The following is a 20,762-nucleotide window of genomic DNA, read 5'->3' as shown; positions in this document are numbered from 1 at the left end:
ATGTTAGGATCCAATATGATGGTAAGAATTGCATGTTGTTTGATTAATGGATATTCAGTTAAAAGACAGGACCTTTGTGTTTCAAGTAGATAATTAATGATAAAACTAGAATAAATAATGTTTGTTTTCCTTGTTTCCTTTGGAACAAGTTGGCTAACCATTCAAACCATTTTTACCAAATTGCTTTCAATTAAATTGTAATCGTTATTAGTTTTTTTTTTTTTTTTTCTCCTAAGTCCTAACAAAGGTGTCCTGAGCTCTTGAGTATTTGACTATTCCTCTTGGTATGTGTAATTCCTCCATCCCATGCACAGTAATCTCTCGGAGATGGCACCAAGTCCAACTGTCAACTGCAAGTGCATTTTATATGCTAAAATCGCACGGAGTCACTTACAAGGAAAAAATTTGCCAAACTGCTATTGAATGGGCAGAAGCATGATTGATTTTTTAATGACTGAATTTCAGTTAAGTACTCAGCAATGAATATGGCAAGGCAAATTGAACAGAAACAAAATAATTCATTCTCATCAGTGCATATTGAAGAAATTAGTGTCACTGTTTATGAGCTACTAGGGAAGTGAAAAGTTTTGTACATTAAATCCATTGATTTTTGGCAAGCAATGATGATTATAGTTATTAACTACTGGCCACTAGAAATTAATGTAAAATGACTGATGTTCAATGATTTTATGTAAGGTTAGAGTTCAGACACATTATGTCACATGGCTAATTTCAGCTCCTTTTACAATTGTGTTCTGCAGGTTTCCCATTCAGATGAACCTTAGTTTAGTTTTCTGATGGCTAATAATGATGCTAATGAATCATTGCTTTCAGAGTTTAGAGATCATTCTCATCCTAATGAGAAGAATGACCTCCAAAGAAGAAGACAACAACGTGGTAGTGCTTCTTCTTTAGCTGAGACCAATCGCCCTGAAGAAAATGGAGTTGAATCTCCTTTACATCCTGAATCCATACCTGTGAAACAACAATTTAATTTCAAGCAAGTGTTCATCTGGTTGGCTGCTTACCTAGGTGGAGGCACCATTTGTTTCTTCCTCATCAGTAATCAGATCAAGGGTCAAAAAACAAATGGAATTCTTGATGCCATTTACTTTTGTGTTGTTACAATGACTACTGTTGGATATGGGGACCTTGTGCCAAATAGCACGTTAGCAAAACTACTTGCAACTGTTTATGTCTTCACAGGCATGGTTCTTGTGGGGCTGATTCTTAGTCAGGCTGCAGATTACATAGTAGAAAAACAGGAAAACCTTCTAGTTAGAACCATTTACATGCGCAAAAAGGGTGCAGCTGAGATTCTTAAGGAGGTTCAAACTCACAAAGTTAAATATAAATTTATCACGACAGGGGTAATTCTTTTTGTGCTTATAATAGTTGGAACTGTCTTCTTACTTGTAGTTGAAGAATTCGATTTTATGGATGCATTCTATTGTGTTTGTTCAACCATCACCACTCTGGGTTATGGGGATGAGAGCTTCTCAACTAAACGGGGTCGTATTTTTGCTATTTCCTGGATACTAAGCAGTACCATTTGCTTAGCTCAGTTCTTTCTCTACCTTGCTGAACTATACACTGAAAGAAGGCAAAGCTCATTCGTGAAATGGGTTCTTAAACGAAATTTGACACCCTCAGATCTTGAGGCAGCAGATCTTGATCATGATAAGGCTGTTAGGTAAGAGTCATTTGTGTAGTGCTGGACACATTAAACCTAATGGAAGAGAAAATAACTAGCAGTAACTTTAGGTTCTTTCTTTCACCACACATGCCTATTCCCTTCTTTATAAAATTTTATGATCTTGTAAATGATGTTTTCATTAATTGGCTTAGTTTTTCCTATGATTCTTATGTGTTTCTTGTTGGTTTCTCTTATCAGTGTTGCAGAATTTGTCATATATAAGCTTGAGGAAATGGGGAAGATTAGCCATGAGGATGTTTCAGTTGTGATAGAGACATTTAAGAGACTTGATGTTGATCAATCCGGAGCTTTGACAGCATCTGATCTTATGTCATCTCAGTCATCCTAAGTTCAGATTGACTAACACCATACTGTTAACCCCTTTGTATGAGGTATAACAACTATTGAAGATGTTGAGATCTTTTATTTTGTAGCAATATTTGAAAACTAAGTGCAAATGTACCTTTGCTAGAGAAGGAATGACTCTGAATCCATTGAATTGGTGACAAGACTAGTACATATTTTTTACAGAACCGTGAGATGATGAATCTGGTGGAGATTAGACTACTTCATATGGAAACTCAACAACAATCAAAACACTAAACGCTAAAGAACTGTGAGATGGTCGACTGGTACTATTGCAATTCGGTAAAGAAAGGAAGGAAAAAAAAAATCAAAATCTATTAAAAAAAACTCAGTGAATCGACAGAATTTACAGATCCATTATTGTGGAAACTCAAGACAATAACAAGCATACCAATCAAAATTTTCATTTTTATATGGGCATCATTTGCGTTGGGCTGAGCCCAAAAGATTAATAATCTTGCATGAATGCATCACTAAAAACTTGCTGAATATGCGCTAATTCCCAAGTATTTGAATTCAATTGAGAAACCTAATCTACATTATACTACACCTAAGATATTGTATCTAAATTTATCATTCTTATTGTATTACACTAATATATCATCAATCCCACCTTGATTTCATTCCATGCATACTTATTAGGCATACCTCAAATTCATATTGATATTATATCATTAATCATTCAATACTCAACTCATTAAGTCATGCATTTATAACCAAGAACCTTGTAACTCACTTAATACTATCTAGTTATTTCTATGATAAGATAGTTGAGAAAACCTTATAAAATTAAGTCTCTAAACTTTTATTTCGATCATCCATGAGTTTCGCATCCCATGGAACTCTGTAGGTATTGCATGGGTTCTCACTTTATATATGTCGTAGTACACTCTCTTAAGTTATATATATCCAATAGGGAGGTGTTAGTTAGGATGCATGGATACTCTATTTTTACTAACGTTATCTATATACAAAAGTGCCAATATGTCTAGGATATACCTGTGATACCCAACCCCAATAATGAGTGATAGCACAAATTTGTAAGAATTGTTATTTATATTTTTTATATATTGGTTTCAATTTAGAACAATTATTTAGTTATCTTTTATTATTTTTGAGAGAAAAGATAGAAGTTATCTTTTATTTACTCTTTTAGATCTTGGTTGTAATATAAACCATCATTTAATGACCATAAACTCACTTTGTTATCAATTATTACTCTTAAATTAATATATGCTTAACAATATATGAAAAGTACTTTCTCAAAAAAAAAAAAAAAACAATATATGAAAAGTAAATGCTTAACAATATATATGCTTAATAAGTAATGACGTATCATACCTTAGGTTTTTCAAGAAATATTGTATTACGTATCTGTGCATCTTAGGTGTTAGGTTAGTGCTCAAGTCTCTTCTTTGGCATTTGCGACTTTTGTATTACAGAAGTGGTTTGCTTAAAGACAGGCATAGGATAAAGCACTTTCATGCTTTTGCCCAAGGATCATTGTTTGAGAAGGGGAACTTCCAGAGTAATAGACAAGGTAACCAAACCAGCAGGAATGCAAGCTCTCTTGAAGCATATTATATGCATAGGGTATGCATAACAGAAACTTAAGACATCTTTAGGCAATCAGTAAACTCATTTCATCACGAAACAACTCATAAGAACTTGACGTATAAGGAAACATTGATTTGCAGTCGCAAATGACAATTTTTTGAGATCAATGATTGAAACTTGAAACACCAACTTCTTGCCCACCAGCATCCTTCCTATGATTTAATTCCTATATTAAATTCTTCTCAAAACAAGGAGCCCATCACAACAACCCAATCAATCCATTAAAAGTATACAACAAAAATGATAAAAGAAATGGTGTCACAAAGTAAATTTCTCAGGCCATAAAAGTTGGTATTATGTACATAGAGAACCAAACTGTCTTTCATGTATTAATACCAGAATTTACATTGTCACTGACTCACTGTCATCCAAGTCACTTTAAGATTTAGGGGGGGAAAACAAGGTGAGAATTTGAAATTTCTTTTCTTGCAGACATTGTTACAGAGAAAATGAGGTCATTCATCAATGGATACTAAATCTATGTCTGAACCTCATAAGTTTACACATGATTTTGAGGCTCTTAACTATGTTCTGGCTGTCCTCCAACATAATCTAGAATTCCTGCGCCTGCTTTTTCACCATGAGCTTCATTCGAAAACTGGGATAGACCACCAAAGGATATTAATGCCATCAACAAAAAAGCTGTAGATGCAAAGAGAGGCCAAAAGTAGGCCAGGATGGTGAGAAGCCGAGGAGCTGCATACAATAGTAAGGAAAGAACTACTGGAACAATGGCTGCTATGGTTAAATGATATCTGTACTGCAGAAGCTTATCTGGGATGTCCATGGCTTCTTGGATTATAACTATAATCCCGCAGAGAGAGAGAGAGATTGTGATTATATATCCTTTCTTGAGGCTCTCTGTTGGGGAATATGGTTATCTATATATATCTCTTCCTAAGGCTCCATGCTGGAAATGATGGTTTCAATAATTTTATAGTTTGCTTGGCCTCTACTTATTTTCATAGAACACTTGGTTTCCCAAAGTGTCCTCCCTTAATTTAACTAATTTATTCTTTGATTTACAAATTGATATGCCAAACCATTAAGTCTCTAGACTCTAGTCTAGAGTCACAAATTCCACCTCCCCCTCCGAAATTTTTCACAACCATTAAGGTGGCAAGTTGTAAATAAGATGATAATAATAACAACTAAACAACTCAGCAGTTGTGAAATTTATTGTGAAAAATATTGTGCATGTAATACTGCTCATGGCAAAGGGATCACATGGTTAAACTAGTAATACCATAAAAGATTGTCAAACTAATGTTATTATAAGTTAGACCAATTTGTAAGGGGGCAGCAAAACCTACACACACAAGGGAGAGACAAAAGGCAGTACACTTGGTTCGAGTCCTCAAGGATCATGCCTCATGTAACAGAAGTTACTTGTTTAAATCTCTCCATCCCCCTTTCCTTAGCCAAAAAACTCACTCATAAACATATAAAAATAAAAACCTTTTTGTGCCTAGTTTTTACTCCAGTTAATTTGTCAACATTGGTTGCCCAGGGACAACTGCAATTCAGAAATTTGGAAGGGCAGATTAGTCATTGCAATGGATCTAATGGAATGTTTTGGTAAAGATTCTTTATTTACTTGATTGCTTGGTTGCCTTGTCCATTTTCAAGTGGTCCTTTTTCAATTTAATTGAAGATTAGAATTTAGGAAACGAATAACTTTTTTTTTCTCCTTTGTATTTATGGAATCCAGGAAAAGAATTAGTTGATCAAAGAAGAATACATGGAGAGTTATCTTGGCTAAATTGATTCTTCTTTTGCACTTTGTTTAATGAAAAGCCAAAAAGGATAACTTCTTCAAGGGTTTCTGGAAAGCAAACAGTTTCTCTGTCCCATGCCATTGGCAGATTCGAGTCAAGGGATAATATAATTAAAGCCTTGTAGGATATGTTTGCCAATGGAATAAAAATGACATTATAGAATTTTTGTTACAAACGAGAAAGTGTAACTCTGGTCGGTTAAGATAATAGCCAAAAGTCTCTTCAGATGTGCAGCCAAATAGATTCTTTTGTCCTATGAAATTAATCTTATATTTGGAATGATGATCTCAATCCATTGCAGTCAATAAGATAAGGAAAATCATAAGTATAGTACTATAGTTACGCGTTACTACATTTTTTCTTCTTTTTTCTGAATAGTTACTAGTTACTACTTGCTACTTGCTAGAACTTTTTTAGGCACATAGGAAGCTGCAGGGATCTCTAATTGGGCTTGATTGGACAGTGGACAATAAAAGCCCACAATGGCTTTTCAATGGAACTATGGAAGGAGCATAGGACCTAAATACAATCAACTACCTATTCTTATAACTCAATTGGAATAAACAAGCCCAGGCCAATTGGGTAGTGAATATAGCATGGGCTTAAGTTAGCCCCTCCACAAGTTGGACAGATATAAAATCCACCAGCCCAACTCTAAATGTTTTGGGAGACTGAGACCTGGAGAAACCCATTGGCCAGAGACAGAGAATTTTTTTGGGCCGATCCAAAGGATTCTAAGACTTAAATTTACTTGCATCATTGTTCTTTGTTCATTGAATTGCTACAAAGGGTAAAGTTTGGTTTACCCCCTTTTAACTGGGATTCTTTGCCGTCTTAAGATTCGAAGAGTTGTTTACTTCAAGAGTGTCTTTTTCCACATTATAGTTGTTGCTTTACTGTTGTTGTTGTTGTTGTTGCTGCTGTTTTATGTAAAATGAAAAAGACCTATGAACTAATTTGACCTAGGCATGGCTGCAAAGAAGCTTCTTAAATTAGTTCACCGGTTTAATGAACAAATATAGGTTTAAACACTTAGTGAATAAATTGCTTTTGTTAAATTGCTTATGCGAATAATTGGTTTAAACACAAGCAAATAATTTCCAAATGTTTTTTGTTTTTTGGTGGCCAAATTAGAGTTCAATAACAAGTTTAACATAAATACGATTTTGATGACTTCTGGTCAACGGCGTAGCCAGAAATTTTTGTTTGGCCGCAAACTTATGATACTAATTTATTAGCATTACAAACTTTCATAAACATGCACAAACACATACATCTATACATATATAACTTAGTATCCTACATTGTGAATCTTTTAAAGTTTTTATTTTTAATATAAGTTACCAAATTGTCTATCAAAATGAGTAAAAAAATTTCAATTGAACTAATGAAACATTCAAAGACATAAATGATCCAAAACTTTAACAGACACATAAACAAATTTTGCAATAAAAAATGAATGTGTGAAAAAAAAAACCATTCTCTATAACTTTTAGATCAGTTGGACAATTTTTTTTAAATCATTATTAAACTAGCTCAACTATTTGGAGGTGCTGAGTCCCATTTTTGTAGGCTAATAATTAAAATGTACAATATTTATATATAGTATTAAAATATTTTTAAAATTCATGGCCCCACTCATACAAGTAGCTCCGCCCTTGCTTGTGGTACTTTGACTCCCAAATTATTCATTTGAATCTACCATACAAGACATGGAAGGTCCTAGGTTTTGAGAAGAAGGAACGTGTTCAGGGATCTATAACCAGCCGCAATTGCCAAATAAGTTGGCAAAAGTTTGAGTCTATGAAAACCTAATAGAGAAAAATACTCTGATGCCTTTCTTTTTTAAATTATAATCCTTCTATGAACCTTTTAAATGATCAATGGTCCCTCCATCTCAACCATTCCACAAAATGTACACCTGGGGGAGACTCACTTTTGAGGACTCTTTAACACATTCTATGTATGACATCATTAAAAATACTCTTAAAAGAGATATTTTAATCTACCTACTCAAACAAATAAGGAACACAAAATAAACAGAACAACTCAAGGCTTAGCTTGATCCCACTTTCACATCACTTTCACAGCTACTGTCAGAAATTAAATCAAGAAATAATTAACATATAAAACCCCCCAAGCTTAAAATAATCAAGAACCCTTTTGACTATTTTGGTGGTATTTGGGGTTTGGTTTTGGTTTTTTATTTTTCACTATTTTAAAGGGTTACTTGGTGTTGGTGAGGGGTGGTGAAGTCTTCCCTTTGTCGTCCAATCAAACAGCCACACCAACATATACCCTAAAACAGAATTTGCCAAATGGCTAAGTGCCCAAATGCTGCTGAAGCTTCATATAATTTTAGTATATACAATAATGCTTTTAAGCAAAGATGAATGGCTCCACCTACACTAGTGAATATGTTGTTCTTTCAAGCCACTTTTAGTTGGTCCCTTTCAATCAAGAGGTTATCAAATACCTCATTTTCTTAGTTTTTATTCAAAAATTTGTTTGAGTGACTTCCACTAAGTAGAAAATCATAGCCTTTTAAATACTGATTTAGCGCTGAAGCAATTGAGTTACTCCAAAACAAGAGCTTTCCATCGATAAATTCAGATAATGACCAGACCCAACACAGTTCCTTCTTATCATTTGCAAAGGACTCTAGCGGAGGAAATGGATTTTTCTATGATATTGGATATACATTATGTAATTAAAGTCTTTAACACATAGATAATAATAATAATAGAACTAGACCTATCATCAACAACTTTCATCAAGATAAGGACAAAAACAAAATGCATGTTTATCTCACGGATTTTATTCTTTTTTCTTTGTTATTTTTTTTGTTGATGATAGGAATCTTACCAATTTTAAGGCTCAAAAAAAATAAAAAATAAAAAATAATGTGTCAACTTTAAAAGTAAGTAAGACAAACAATTATCTAAAAATTTTATTTACTATTATATATTTGTTATTATAGGAAATAATGAAATTTCATTAATAATATTTGTTATTATAGGAAATAATGAAATTTCATTAATTTGAATGAAAAGGGATTACATCATTTGAGAGAGTGTGTTCTAAAAAGCAAGAGCTCCTCAATTCAAGTAACATAATGGGCTAATTGGTTTCCTTTCCTTCGGGTATGTGAGACCTCAAACTGAAGAAAGTCATGCGAGAGGTAGATGATTCCATAGACAACCAAGGCTATTGATGATGGAGGGAGATATTTTCCAGTTAGTGCTAATGAAATCACAAGAGAATCACCACCAAAAAATTATTTTAAAATGTTTTTTACTATTATATTATTAATGTATCAATTTGTAAGTTTTTTGTAGTAAAGTTGGTAGTAATTTTAAACTATATTTTTAATGGGAAGATTAGATATTCTAATGGTTTTTATTCTATCTTTCTTGTTTGAATTATATTTGGGGTTTTATTTATCTAATCACATAGTATTAGTTTGCAACTCAAGTTGCAACACATGTGACCAACTCATCCCTATCCCTTATCTCATCCCTTCCCCTATATATATATATATATATATATGTGTGTGTGTGTGTGTGTGTGTGTGTGTGTGTGTGTGTGTGTTTGTTTTTAAAAAAAAAAAAAACTCATCCCTATCCCTTTGATCCTTCTCTATGACAATGTAAATGGGTATACCCATTCTTAAATAATCAAATATAATAGTCTTTTACTTTTTATATAATATAAAAGTTAAATAAAAAAATCATTTCCTACTTCAAAAGTTCAAATGAATCAATTTCATTATTCAAATTAGATATTACAAATTTTAAAAGGCATTTATGTCACACCATTTAAAATTTGAAATGATATGACATCATATTTACAGTTAGATGTAAAAAGATATAAATTCCTAACCATGAAATACACTATCACCACATAGATTAGATAATTAAGCATTTCACATTTGTTTGTTCCTATATAAAATTGTAATTTAAAACATTTATATGCAGCTTGCACTAGAATAGAGTCATCATCACTTAGAACCATTGAAAAGGTATGAATTTTTTACACTCAACTTATATGTATATTTTTTTCTAAATAACAAAATACTAATATGTGTATATATATACATATACATATTTGTAAGAAAGAATATCTAAAGGTTATGGATTAGTTTAAGATAGTGAGGTTCAAAATAAAAATGATGATAAGGAAGAAGTAACCGTTACTGTAAAGAGGAGGGAAGAGAGGAGCCAAAACAGCCGACTAGGCCGGCTTATAAGTCATGATATGTGCCTTTCAATCTTTTGCTTCACAGCAAGGGAAAGCCATCCCTCTCTTTGCGGTCAATTTCCTTGAAATAAATGACTCTTCCTCAGATAAAGTCTTGTCATTCCATCACCCTTTAAAACCCTTTAAAACCCACTTATTTGTTCTTATTCTTGGACTTGATTTTTTGTATTCCTTGAACTTCCAAGCACCAAAAAAAGAAAAAAAGAAACCAAAACCAAAAATGGTGAGCTATGATGAACAAGTTGCATGTGATGAGCTCTCTCTTTCTCACCCAGACCCTCTTGTGTTAGAGCTCAATCGCCTCCAGAACCTACTCAAAGGTTTCTCTCTTTTTTTCAAAACAAACACACACACACACACACTGCCTAGCATGACATTAAACTTGTTAATGCGTCCATTGCTACAGTGAGTTCAATAGGATCATTGAATTGGATGTTAAGGTTTTTGGGTCTATCTTAGTTCTGCTTTCTGATTTAGTTCTATGTTATCCTAGAGTTCATACGTATTAGGGACCAGTGTTGTGGTTCGTGTGATGCTGCCTGTACTACATGTACAAGTTTCTTCCTTTCCCCATGAGTTTTTAGAGTTGAACTTGCCATTACTAATAGATTCTTGCTATTCTCTTTGTATCTCTCTTAGTTTTTTTTTTTTTTTTCACTATTTTATCCTATTCTAAGGGCTCGCTTTCAAAGCTTATTTCCAATTTATTTAGCTTATGGAGTATATAACCACCTCAAAGCATGATTTCCTTTTTTTTCTTAAAAAAAAAAGAGCTTAGGCATTTCATGATTTGAATGTTCAGAGAAAGATAGGGAGTTGGGGGCTGCTCAAGGTGAAATCAAGGCATTGAGAGCCACTGAAGCTTTGAAGGATAAGGCTGTAGAAGAGGTAATCAATAAATATGCAAACATTGGCACTCAATTTCCACACATTTGTGCACATTAACAGGACAGAAATGCGAGTAATATGTTAATCTGTGCTATTATTTCACGTTTCAGGACCAAAATTTTGTAGTACTAAGTACATTGGAAGTTTCTGGTTTTGTAGGAAGAAACTATTTTTTTAAAAAAATTTCACTACTAAAATTCTGTTTGAATTTCATTAATTTTTTCCACCTCAGAAATGAAGTTGATAAAATGGAAGAGAAACTCCTAGTTACTGAAAATATTCTTGACCATAAGGTAGGTTTAGCAGGCACTAACTATTTTTTGGAATTATGGTGTGTTTAAATGTGAGATACTTCATTGTGTCAAAATCTGATGAAATGCAGAATCTTGAAGTCAAGAAACTAACAAGTGAGAAGAAAGATGCATTGGCAGCACAGTATGCTGCTGAAGCAACACTAAGAAGGGTGTATGCAAACCAAAAAGAGGATGATTCTCTTCCTATAGAATCAGTCATTGCTCCTCTTGAGGCTGAAATCAAGATGTACAAGAATGAGGTAGGTGATGAAATTTAAAAGGAAACTGCTTTTAGAAACCAATGCAATATACCAACTTTGTTGATAGCTCACAGTGCATGCATTTTTCTTTCACTCTTGCCGTTTCAGATTGCAGCAATGCAGGAGGATAAAAAGGCTCTGGAACGTCTCACTAAGTCAAAAGAATCTGCCCTGCTTGAAGCAAAGAGAATTTTGAGAAGTGCTCTAGAAAGGGCTTTAATAGTAGAGGAGGTTCAAAATCAAAACTACGAATTGAAGAGACAGATAGAGATTTGCCAGGCATGATTTTGCATCAGATGTTTTTATTCTAATCAAGATAATGAAGTTTGAGTAATTAACCCAGTTTATACATAACACATGCAGGAGGAGAACAGAATTCTTGAGAAAACCAATCGCCAAAAGGTTTTAGAGGTTGAAAAGCTGAGCCAAACCATTCAAGAACTTGAGGAGGCTATTCTAGCAGGTGGGGCTGCTGCTAATGCTATACGTGACTACCAGCGGCAGATAGAAGAATTGCATGTATGTTTCATAGATATGTGGTGATTTCAAGTGTTCCACTGGAAATTTATTTACTAAGTCTTCTGATGATTTCGATTTTTTGGATTTTGTTCAAATTTCTAACCATGGATTTGTCCAACTTCTCAGGAGGAAAAGAGGACACTGGAAAGGGAACTAGCAAGAGTCAAAGTTTCAGCAAACAGAGTTGCAACTGTGGTGGCTAATGAGTGGAAAGATGAAAATGAAAAAGTAATGCCTGTCAAGCAATGGTTGGAAGAGAGAAGAATTCTGCAGGTATTTTCCTTCCCATAAAATTATAGGAAGCCCAATTTTTTAAACATTTTCCACTTTTTAACATACCCTTATTGTGAATGTGGGACTGATTCTGCAGTTTTAAATAGCTAGCTAAATCCATACAAGATCAAAGATATTTAAAAACAAGAACAAAAAAGATTATTGAAGTATAAACAAGAAAAGCAATGTTAATGTTAGAACTCAAGTAAATATACAGATGAAGGCAATAGTTACATATATTTTCTGTTTGATTAATCATACCTTGCAAATGTAGGCAGAGATGCAGTGACTGAGAGACAAACTAGCCATATCAGAGAGAACAGCTAAGGCAGAAGCACAACTTAAGGTGAACATATAACTTCCTCTCTTGATTTTTCTTTTGATCTCTTAAACCAGTAAAATATATGTACTAATGTGAATTTAATTCAGGATAAATTAAAGCTGAGACTTAAAATAATTGAAGAAGGTTTGAAGGATTCCTCGAGTTTCTCAGTCAACCCTAACAGATTCTGCAAGTCCCCAAAAACAGAAAAGTCCAGCAACATATTTGGGTTTTTAACAAGCAATGGTGGACTAAGAAAGAGATCTACATCCCAGCCAAGGGCTTCTACCGTTAGTAGAAGCTCTCCATTGCAAAACCCCATTGTAGAAAATGAAACAGCCAATGTTACTCTAGAGCTCAAACAAGCAAATAACTTGAAAAAGAAACATGCTTCTGGAGAAAATATGTTGAAAAAAAGTATATGGGCATCTAGAAGTAAAGTTGTTGATAGCAATGAAAAGGAGAGCACAGATAATGATGAAACAATAGCCTCACTAGAAAAGAAAATTCAAAAGTGGAGGCGATGAAGATCCACAAAACAAAGGAAGTAATGAAGATGTGGTCTCAGGATTGCTGTATGATAGACTTCAAAAGGAAGTCATCAACTTAAGGAAGCTTTGTGATGTGAAGGAAAGTACTTTGAATACTAAAGATGAAGAAATAAAGGTAATGTATAAGAAACTATGCTCTCTCTCTCTCTCTCTCTCAAAGTATTGATTGCATGTGGTAAAATTCCACGTAGGTGCTCATAAAGAAGGTTGATGCATTGACAACAGCGATCGAAGTAGAGTCCAAGAAAATAAAGAGAGAAGCAGCAGCTAGAGAAAAGGAAGCTGCATCAATAAAGGTGGATGATAATAGGAAGAATAGACATGCAAACTCATCTACAAGGTTTTTTCCTCTGTTTACTCAGCATTCTTGGTACATATATTACTAATTTAGCCTAATGCATTGAAAGTCCTAGATGAATTATAGATGACTTTTGCATTAACTTTGGCTGTCAAATATTAAACTTCTTGTGGTTTCCAATTGCTGTAGGGTAACAAAAGCATTGTGAATATTCCCTACATTGGAAAAAGTTGAAATTATCAGGAAATCTGAAATCATTTGATTCATCAGCCACTTTGTGTGATTTCAAATGTAGATACACAAACGAAGTTTAACCAAGATAGTTAGAAGAAATAAAGGTCTGATTGGAATGGGGTGAATTGGCTTTGTGATGTGTTTGATTTGTCTTGTCTTCTGTTTGATATTGTGTAAATTGTATCCAATATGGTTTTGCATCCATACTTGTGAATAGTAAGAAGGAAATGAACTTCCAACTGCCTTTTTTTTTATGGACCGAAATGTTGCTGATTTTTTTTTTAATTATTAATGACTTACACACATAATGAATTTTTGAACTCATGACCTCACCTTTCATACGCTCTTGTGGAAAGAGGAACTGCCATTTAAGCCAGGACTCAATGGCAAAATCATGTTAAATTTGAAACATAATTGAAAACTGCGACTTTATGATAAATTTGGGAAATGAGAAATCATTTGACATAAATAAAAATCAGACTTTCAAGAAAGTTATGTGAGCCTAAATGGAAAGTCTCGACAAGATGCTGAAGTTTCTAACATGAAGATATTATATGTATCAACAAAACACATTGGGAAACCCAATCCTTATAACATTTCTTATAACAAAGTACTTGAAAGCATACATTTTATAACCTTTTATGAAACTAAATACTCTCACTGGATTTTAGTTTTCCTGAAATTTTTTATAAGGCATTTGCTACATACCCGCATACTCCACAACAAACATGTCTTCTGTTATGGTAACTATGGCATTAAACTTACCCTGAGTCAGAAAATATTCATTCCATGAATTTAGGTAACAAAGCTAGAGTTTGGCTGGCCTTTGAAGTTGCTAAAGCAACTCTTCTGCATAAAATCATGGGTGCCACAAAATCATGGAAGTGTGAAATTAATACCAAGATACTAAATGATTAAGAGATTCTTTTGAACTATGTAATATACACATCTATTGCGAAACTAAGTTGCAGAATTCTAGTGAGATATAGTACTGTTACTTGTTTACTCTATAATGACAAGTCCTATGGCTTTAGTAACTAGATAGGATGGAAAGCAATCCATACAACAATCATAGCAAGAAACGACTGTAAAATGTCATTAGTTAACACAAGCCACAAGTCATATAAAACTGTTGTAATTGACTTGGTAGGAAAACACATTTTACATGACTGTCATAGCTTGAAACAACTGTAGCAAATTGTAGACAGAAAATACAACTGTCATAAACATATTCTACATCCTACCCTGAAAATTTTCCTTACATTGCTAGAACAAAAATAAGAAATACATTGAAAAGTTTGAGAATCCTGAACTGCTGTACTCTTCACCATTGTCTGATAGAAATATATAGTTATATACTATATATACAATTTCCATGGTGATATGGTTATGGCACAACTAGTTAGAAAAAGGAAGAAAGATACCAGAAGTTGTCCTATCACTCATCTCTATTTCACTTGAAATAGAGCGGTTAAGATTGTGTTTCCTGAATCTGACAGTGTACAGAGTTCCGTGTCATTTAAAATTTTAAATAACAAAGCCTTAGATACGCCTTTAGATTTGTAACATCTAATTTGAACCGTCATATGGATCTATTCCAAATGAAGCGGATGCTAATATACCTCAGGAATTGTGGCTAAGGATGGCTGCCATTTCTGACACCCTTCTCCTACTCGAAAGCCCCCAAAGATCTGACTGAAATTTCTTCAGATAGGAACTTCTTTGTGCTTCTTAACAGTAACTGAAACTGTTCCTTAGTCACTACAATCTTTATTGTCCTTCTCTTGCCAGTTTTGTGGTTGGCTGTTTTTGAAGACATCCATGGGTAATTAGGCTGTGTCAGGAGTGGTACAAGGTAATAAACCTCCCCAGGTTCTAGTCTAGTGATGGGTGGCAATGGTGAATAAGGCTGGGCATGGTGTACCAGCTCAAAGCCATTGTAAGGACCAGAAGTGATCTTCTCAACTGGTGTTGAGGCATTGAACTCTTTCTCTCCTCCATTAAAGATGAGAACTTTGATCTTCTTCTTTTGTGAATAGGACAGTACATTCATACAGTTTCCCATTGTGCTTGAAATCAAACAAATTAGGATCATCAATTTATAATTTGGCATGGCCAAATCTCAAGTTGGAGGCAGTTAAACGTGCAAACCAATATCATCACTACCTCATTATCAGTTCAACTTTATTAATATAACCTTTCTTAGTTGCCCAAGTGAAGGGTAAGGATTTTCAAGTAAGCCCCCTGCCCACATGAAGAGATCCCATTATTTTCATTTTGATAATATTGATGTCAACTAAGTCACAGGTCTGTACGTTTTTTATTGCAGTCCTTTCTCAAAGAACATAATATTTATTCAGATGTCAAAGGCCAACTTATTTTTTAAGCAGAATTTAGAGTCAATTTTTTTAAGCGTTTAGTAGAATAGAAGTCAACGAATTTAGGGCCACAAAGGAAATTGCCCTGGTTAAGTCACAAATCAGAAAAGGTGCTTAGCTTAGGTTCAAGCATCAAGGCCAGTATCCTCTCCTGTGGTGCTACAATTATCTACAATATAAAATTATCCAACTGACTTTAGACTTTATACTTTAGAGTTTTGGCAATAAAATCATTGTGAATTCGTGACTTTGCATTAACAGATTTGTTTCCTCCTACTCAGTTTTTGTACAAATTTATTATCTTATCTCCATGTTATGAGTAAGGGTGTGCATTCAATCCACCAACCCAACAAACAAGATCAAACCCAACCCAACATCACAACTAGGTTTTTTGTGGGTTGATGGGTTCAGTTGGGTTAAAATTTTGTTTTGAAGATTGGGTAGGATCAAATTTAAGTTGACAAATTTTCAACGCAAGTAACCGGACCCAACCCACACTATTAATAGTTCAAAAAATATAATTATTTAAAAATTTTAACTTTGAGCTGTTTCGATTTTGGGATTTAGTTTAGCTTGGTTGGTTTAATTTATTTGGTATTTTCACTATTTTGAGACTTTATTACGATGAAATTGAAATATTAGGCTTAACTGTATAATTCGTACTTATTTCTTGAATAAGCTTAAATAGATGGATTAAAACCCTTTTATTTTATTTGATCAAGTAAAATAGTCTCAACCCAACTCAATACCTATAGGTTGGATTGGGTTTGTTTTTAGAGTAACCATGAATCGAATTGGGTTAGAAATTTCGTAACGTACTAAGGTCGTGTTGGGATTGAAACTATTCCAAAACCAACCTAACCCCGACACTATTCCAAAACAAACCTAACCCATGCACACCCGTCTTTGGATTTAGGAAGAGAACAGCCCAATACATTTCGCAAGACAAGGGAGCATGAACCTCATGGTCACGCAAAAAAATGTCATTTGCCGAGTTATTCAAGGGTGTAATAATTCTTATAAAAGATCTGAATTTTTTTATCAAGATTTTCCTGAGAAAAGATAGGATCACATACCCCAAGAGATGTAAATCTAATCATAAGAAATGTGCCAAATTGAATATCTAAGCTGATTAAATCATTTAAGCTCTTCAACAATGTTTTGTTAATTTGTTTATCTTCTTGCCAATAGCTTTACCTACTAGATCATAACCTTGTGCTTGTAAACTACTTCCTTCCAATTATTCAATATATTCTTTCATGAAGTCCACAATGATGTAGGTCAAAGGATATTTGACACATCCAGCATCAACAGAACAGAATTCAAAATCACATCTTTTCAGCTGTCCATGGAAACAACACCGGCAAGGCACCAGTTGCTTCAAGTCTCAAATCACTTATTACCTCTCCGTCTTTATCTTCCATTGTCACAGCAACAGCTTCTTCCTTTTTTTCCTTTTTTCCTTTTTGCTTGAAAAATAGTAAAATACAAAACAATACTTTCCCAGTTCCCATGTAGCTGTTCCTGAATTTATTCAATCATGGTCCTATAAGATCTGATGTATAATGTATTAAGGGATCAGAGTACAACTATAGGAAATTTTATCCAACAATTCTTAAAACTTCATTAACTCTACAAGAGATTAAAGTATAAATAGATTTCATCGTCTAATATCATCTCCTATGAGAGATAAGATCAAAAACAAATAAAAGAAGCATTTGAGAAGCAGCACATACCACTTCTAAGCATTACATATCAATGAGAAGAGCAGTTCATGAAACACCTAAGCAGCAACTAATCCAAGTGAACTTCTAGACTCTAACCACGATTGGGCCGCGACCTTTGTAGTCAAAAACCAGCCAACCTTATCTGGAGCCTCATGGAATGGAGCATTGAGTTCCTTCAAATGTGACTCAAAAACAGCTGCTAACCCCTTATCCGAGTACTTGTGCTTCCCATGTCCAGTATTGATTCCAAGCAACGGAGGAAGCTCCTCCCCAGATTCCAATGCCTTGGTCAAGTCATTTATCCATACATGCAATGCAGTCAAGGCTGCGCCAAGAGAGAGACCCTTTAGATATAGAGACCATTGGGTTGAAGACCTAGACTGAATATCTGTGTATATCTCAAGTGTAATCCCCAAGTCTAGTAGCTCACATGCTCTCTGCGACAGATCTAGTTTGACACAGATATCAATTAAGCAATTGCAATATGCCTTCTTTACATCAGAACCAATGGAATCAAAGAGTTCCGACAATCCCCTTTTAAATTCTTCATCATTATCTTGCTCCCCCACCAATAGTTGTACCACATGACCAAGCTTGGAATCAGCCTTCTCAAGACAATCAGTAAGCTTACTAAGTTCTTCCTTTGGTGTTTGGGTCATGACATTCAGAAGACAACAGCAGAAGAGTTCATCTGGAGTAATTCCCAACTCCAAGAGTCGATGGAATGTCCTCACAACATCATCAGTACGCTGAGCTTTCCCATAACATTGTATGAGTGATGTCAGAACAAAGATGTTTGGCTCATAACCTGCTTCAAACATTTCATTCAATGTCACCTCAGCCTCTGAGACTTTACCACTGCAGGAATATACGGTAATCAAGGATGAAAAAGACCAACTGTCAGGCTTGCAGGTCCCGGACTTTTTCATATCTTCAACAATCTCAACAGCCTCATCAACATAGCCAAGATCAGCACACATTGCCAAAAGTGTGTTGTAGAGAACTACAGTCAACTCCACCCCCTTCTCCTTCATCTCCTTATACACACTAAGCGCATCTTCACCATATCGAGCTCTACCATAAGCCCGTAAAAGAGATGCATATGTCCCGAAATTTGGCAGAAATCCATTTTTTTTCATCTCTCTGTAAATGATCTTAGCTTGCCAAGGCCTCCTAGCTCTTCCCATTGCATCAATCAAAGTGTTATATATAACCAAGTTAGGCTTCACACCAAGAGCTTTCATCTCTTCATAAACATTCAAGCACCCGTCAAAATTTCCCGACGTTCCATAAATTTTAATCAATGTTGAGAATGTCACTGGATCAATACGCCATTTTTGAGTTCTAGCTCTGTCATACAAGCTCAAAGCCATATTAACATTACCAGCCCGTCCATAGGCATCTATCATAGCCGAATACGTAACACCATCAGGAACACACCCAAAACTGGGCATCTTCTCAAACCACTCAACAGCCTTATGTGGAAAAGAACATAGCCTAGCACAAGTAATCATAGTCGAAAACGTAGTGTTAACAGGCTTAACTCCTCTCTCAAGCATTTCATCAAACAGCTTCTCTGCTCTTTCAAAATCCCTACACTTTCTAAACACTTTCAAAGTCACATTATAAAGTATCACCTCCCTACTTAGTTTCAACCTTTGTTGAAAGTACCTAAGTGCAAGGTATGCAGTTTCTGGATTCACCGTATTATTAATAATAGTCACAGCATCTTGTTCTAAAATTCTATCACCTAAACCCCTAAGAACTTCAACAACATCTTCCTCATTTGGACTACATGAATCCAAAGACTCAGCCATTTTCACAAGAGAAGCATACCTTGCATCATAGGAATTCTTGCGAAGCTGTGAAGCTCTGGAGCTTTTGGGATTGATCCAGATATAGTTTTTGGAGGAGGACCCAGATTTCCCATCTGGGTACTGAGAATCATTGCCCTTTAAGGGGTTTAAGTTCTGGGTTTCTTGTGGGATTGGGTCTTGTATAGAAACGTGGGTTATTTGAAGTAAGGTTTTTGGTTGAGATGGGAGAAGAGTGGGCTTGAAAGAGTAGGTGAAAGTGGAGGTTTTGGAACCAAGTTTTGGTGGAGAGGAAAGAGAGTTGTAGAGAGGTTGACGGTCGTGGAAGAGAGAGGAAGGTGAAGAGCAGAGATGGTAAGCCATTTCCCTCTCTCTTTGCTCTCTCTGTGTGTTTACTTTGGGGGTATTTAGATTGAGGGAGGAGGCCTAATCAAGTGAGCCGTTTATGAGCAATTTGTTTTTCACTGTATTGGCCTTATGTTTTTTTTTTTGGTTAAAATATTGGCCTTAGTTTCTTCATTTCATCTTTAGGGATTTTATTTTTCAAAATAACATAATTTTTCTAACAATTTTGTTAGTTAGCATTATTTGCAAACTATATAAGAAACTAACATATCGAATTTGTAAGAGTCGAATTCATTGTGGCAAATTGAGTGGAAGAGTATCCAGTTCCTTGCTTTTTCTTTCGTTCTTCATTCTCCAGAGGCCAAACCCTTTCTCTAAACCAAATAACAAACCCACAAAGACCAAATCCAGAACAACCTCAAGAACCTTGAAATAGACCCAAAAACAAACTCACAAACACCCACCCATAGCAAAAACCACGCCCACTTTAGGAACAAATCCACAAATCACAAAAATGATTTTGGTTCGGATTGAGAGAGATGAGCTGGAGATGGGACTACCACCGATGGTGGCGATGTTGGTCAGAGAAAGAGCCAAGGAGCTTGGCCACGGAAGTTCAGAAAGCGGAGGAGTGGGTTCGTTTTTGATTGATTTGGGTTTGTTGTTACTTTCTTCTTTGTGATCTGCCTTCTTCTTTGTGATTTGCCTTCTTCGGTGAATTTGTGTAACTCGAGTCTTAGAGACTCGATTTTCACATTGATTTTCATAGAAATCAAGTCTTTGATACTCGAGTTGCTACAGTGAACTTGAGTCTAACACACTCGAGATGTTAGTTTTCTAAATAATTTAAAAACAATGCTAACTAACGAAATTGTTTGCAAATGGGTGTTATTTTGAAAAAAATCTCATGTGTAGCTTCAATTTTTTTTTTCCCCTTCTTTGGGTGAGAAACAGCTTCAAACATTTTTGAGTGAGGTAGAGTTGGGGTTGCAGTTAATTGACTTAATTATTGGTAAACTTTTTTGTTTTTGTCAAATTAGATATATGAGATTCGATTTGTGGCTATATTGAAGAGAAATTATAAAAAACGAATACCAATTATATCATATTTATTTACCAAAAAAAAGCTAGGCAGAGTTGTCC

The 20,762-nt window shown here is 34.7% G+C and overlaps 2 protein-coding genes and 1 pseudogene across 3 annotated transcripts; 2 read left to right on the top strand and 1 right to left on the bottom strand.

Annotated features, from left to right (window-relative positions):
* The first annotated feature begins 797 nt into the window (after window positions 1–797).
* LOC142633779 (two-pore potassium channel 1-like) lies at window positions 798–2,065 on the top strand. Its single transcript, XM_075808030.1, has 2 exons — window positions 798–1,693; window positions 1,895–2,065. The coding sequence occupies exons 1-2, from the start codon at window positions 798–800 to the stop codon at window positions 2,043–2,045; spliced, it is 1,047 nt and encodes a 348-aa protein (XP_075664145.1). The 3' UTR covers window positions 2,046–2,065.
* Window positions 2,066–9,671: 7,606 nt separating this feature from the next.
* LOC142636687 (microtubule-associated protein 70-5-like) lies at window positions 9,672–13,594 on the top strand (annotated as a pseudogene).
* Window positions 13,595–16,954: 3,360 nt separating this feature from the next.
* LOC142636600 (pentatricopeptide repeat-containing protein At4g16390, chloroplastic) lies at window positions 16,955–19,743 on the bottom strand. Of its 2 annotated transcripts, none has more exons than XM_075810868.1 (2): window positions 17,470–19,743; window positions 16,955–17,288 (listed from the first exon to the last, which is right to left on the bottom strand). In XM_075810868.1, exon 1 carries the CDS (start codon window positions 19,635–19,637, stop codon window positions 17,517–17,519), a length of 2,121 nt encoding a protein of 706 aa, XP_075666983.1. In that variant the 5' UTR covers window positions 19,638–19,743; the 3' UTR covers window positions 16,955–17,288; window positions 17,470–17,516. The 2 variants fall into 2 exon arrangements, with proteins under 2 accessions (XP_075666983.1, XP_075666984.1); XM_075810869.1 differs by having other exon boundaries at window positions 16,955–17,257.
* Window positions 19,744–20,762: the final 1,019 nt, after the last annotated feature.

The sequence above is a fragment of the Castanea sativa genome, chromosome 5 (assembly GCF_040712315.1).
Source record: "Castanea sativa cultivar Marrone di Chiusa Pesio chromosome 5, ASM4071231v1".
NCBI lineage: Eukaryota > Viridiplantae > Streptophyta > Magnoliopsida > Fagales > Fagaceae > Castanea > Castanea sativa.
Note: the sequence above shows the minus strand (reverse complement) of the source record. Positions and strands in the feature narration are given on the sequence as shown.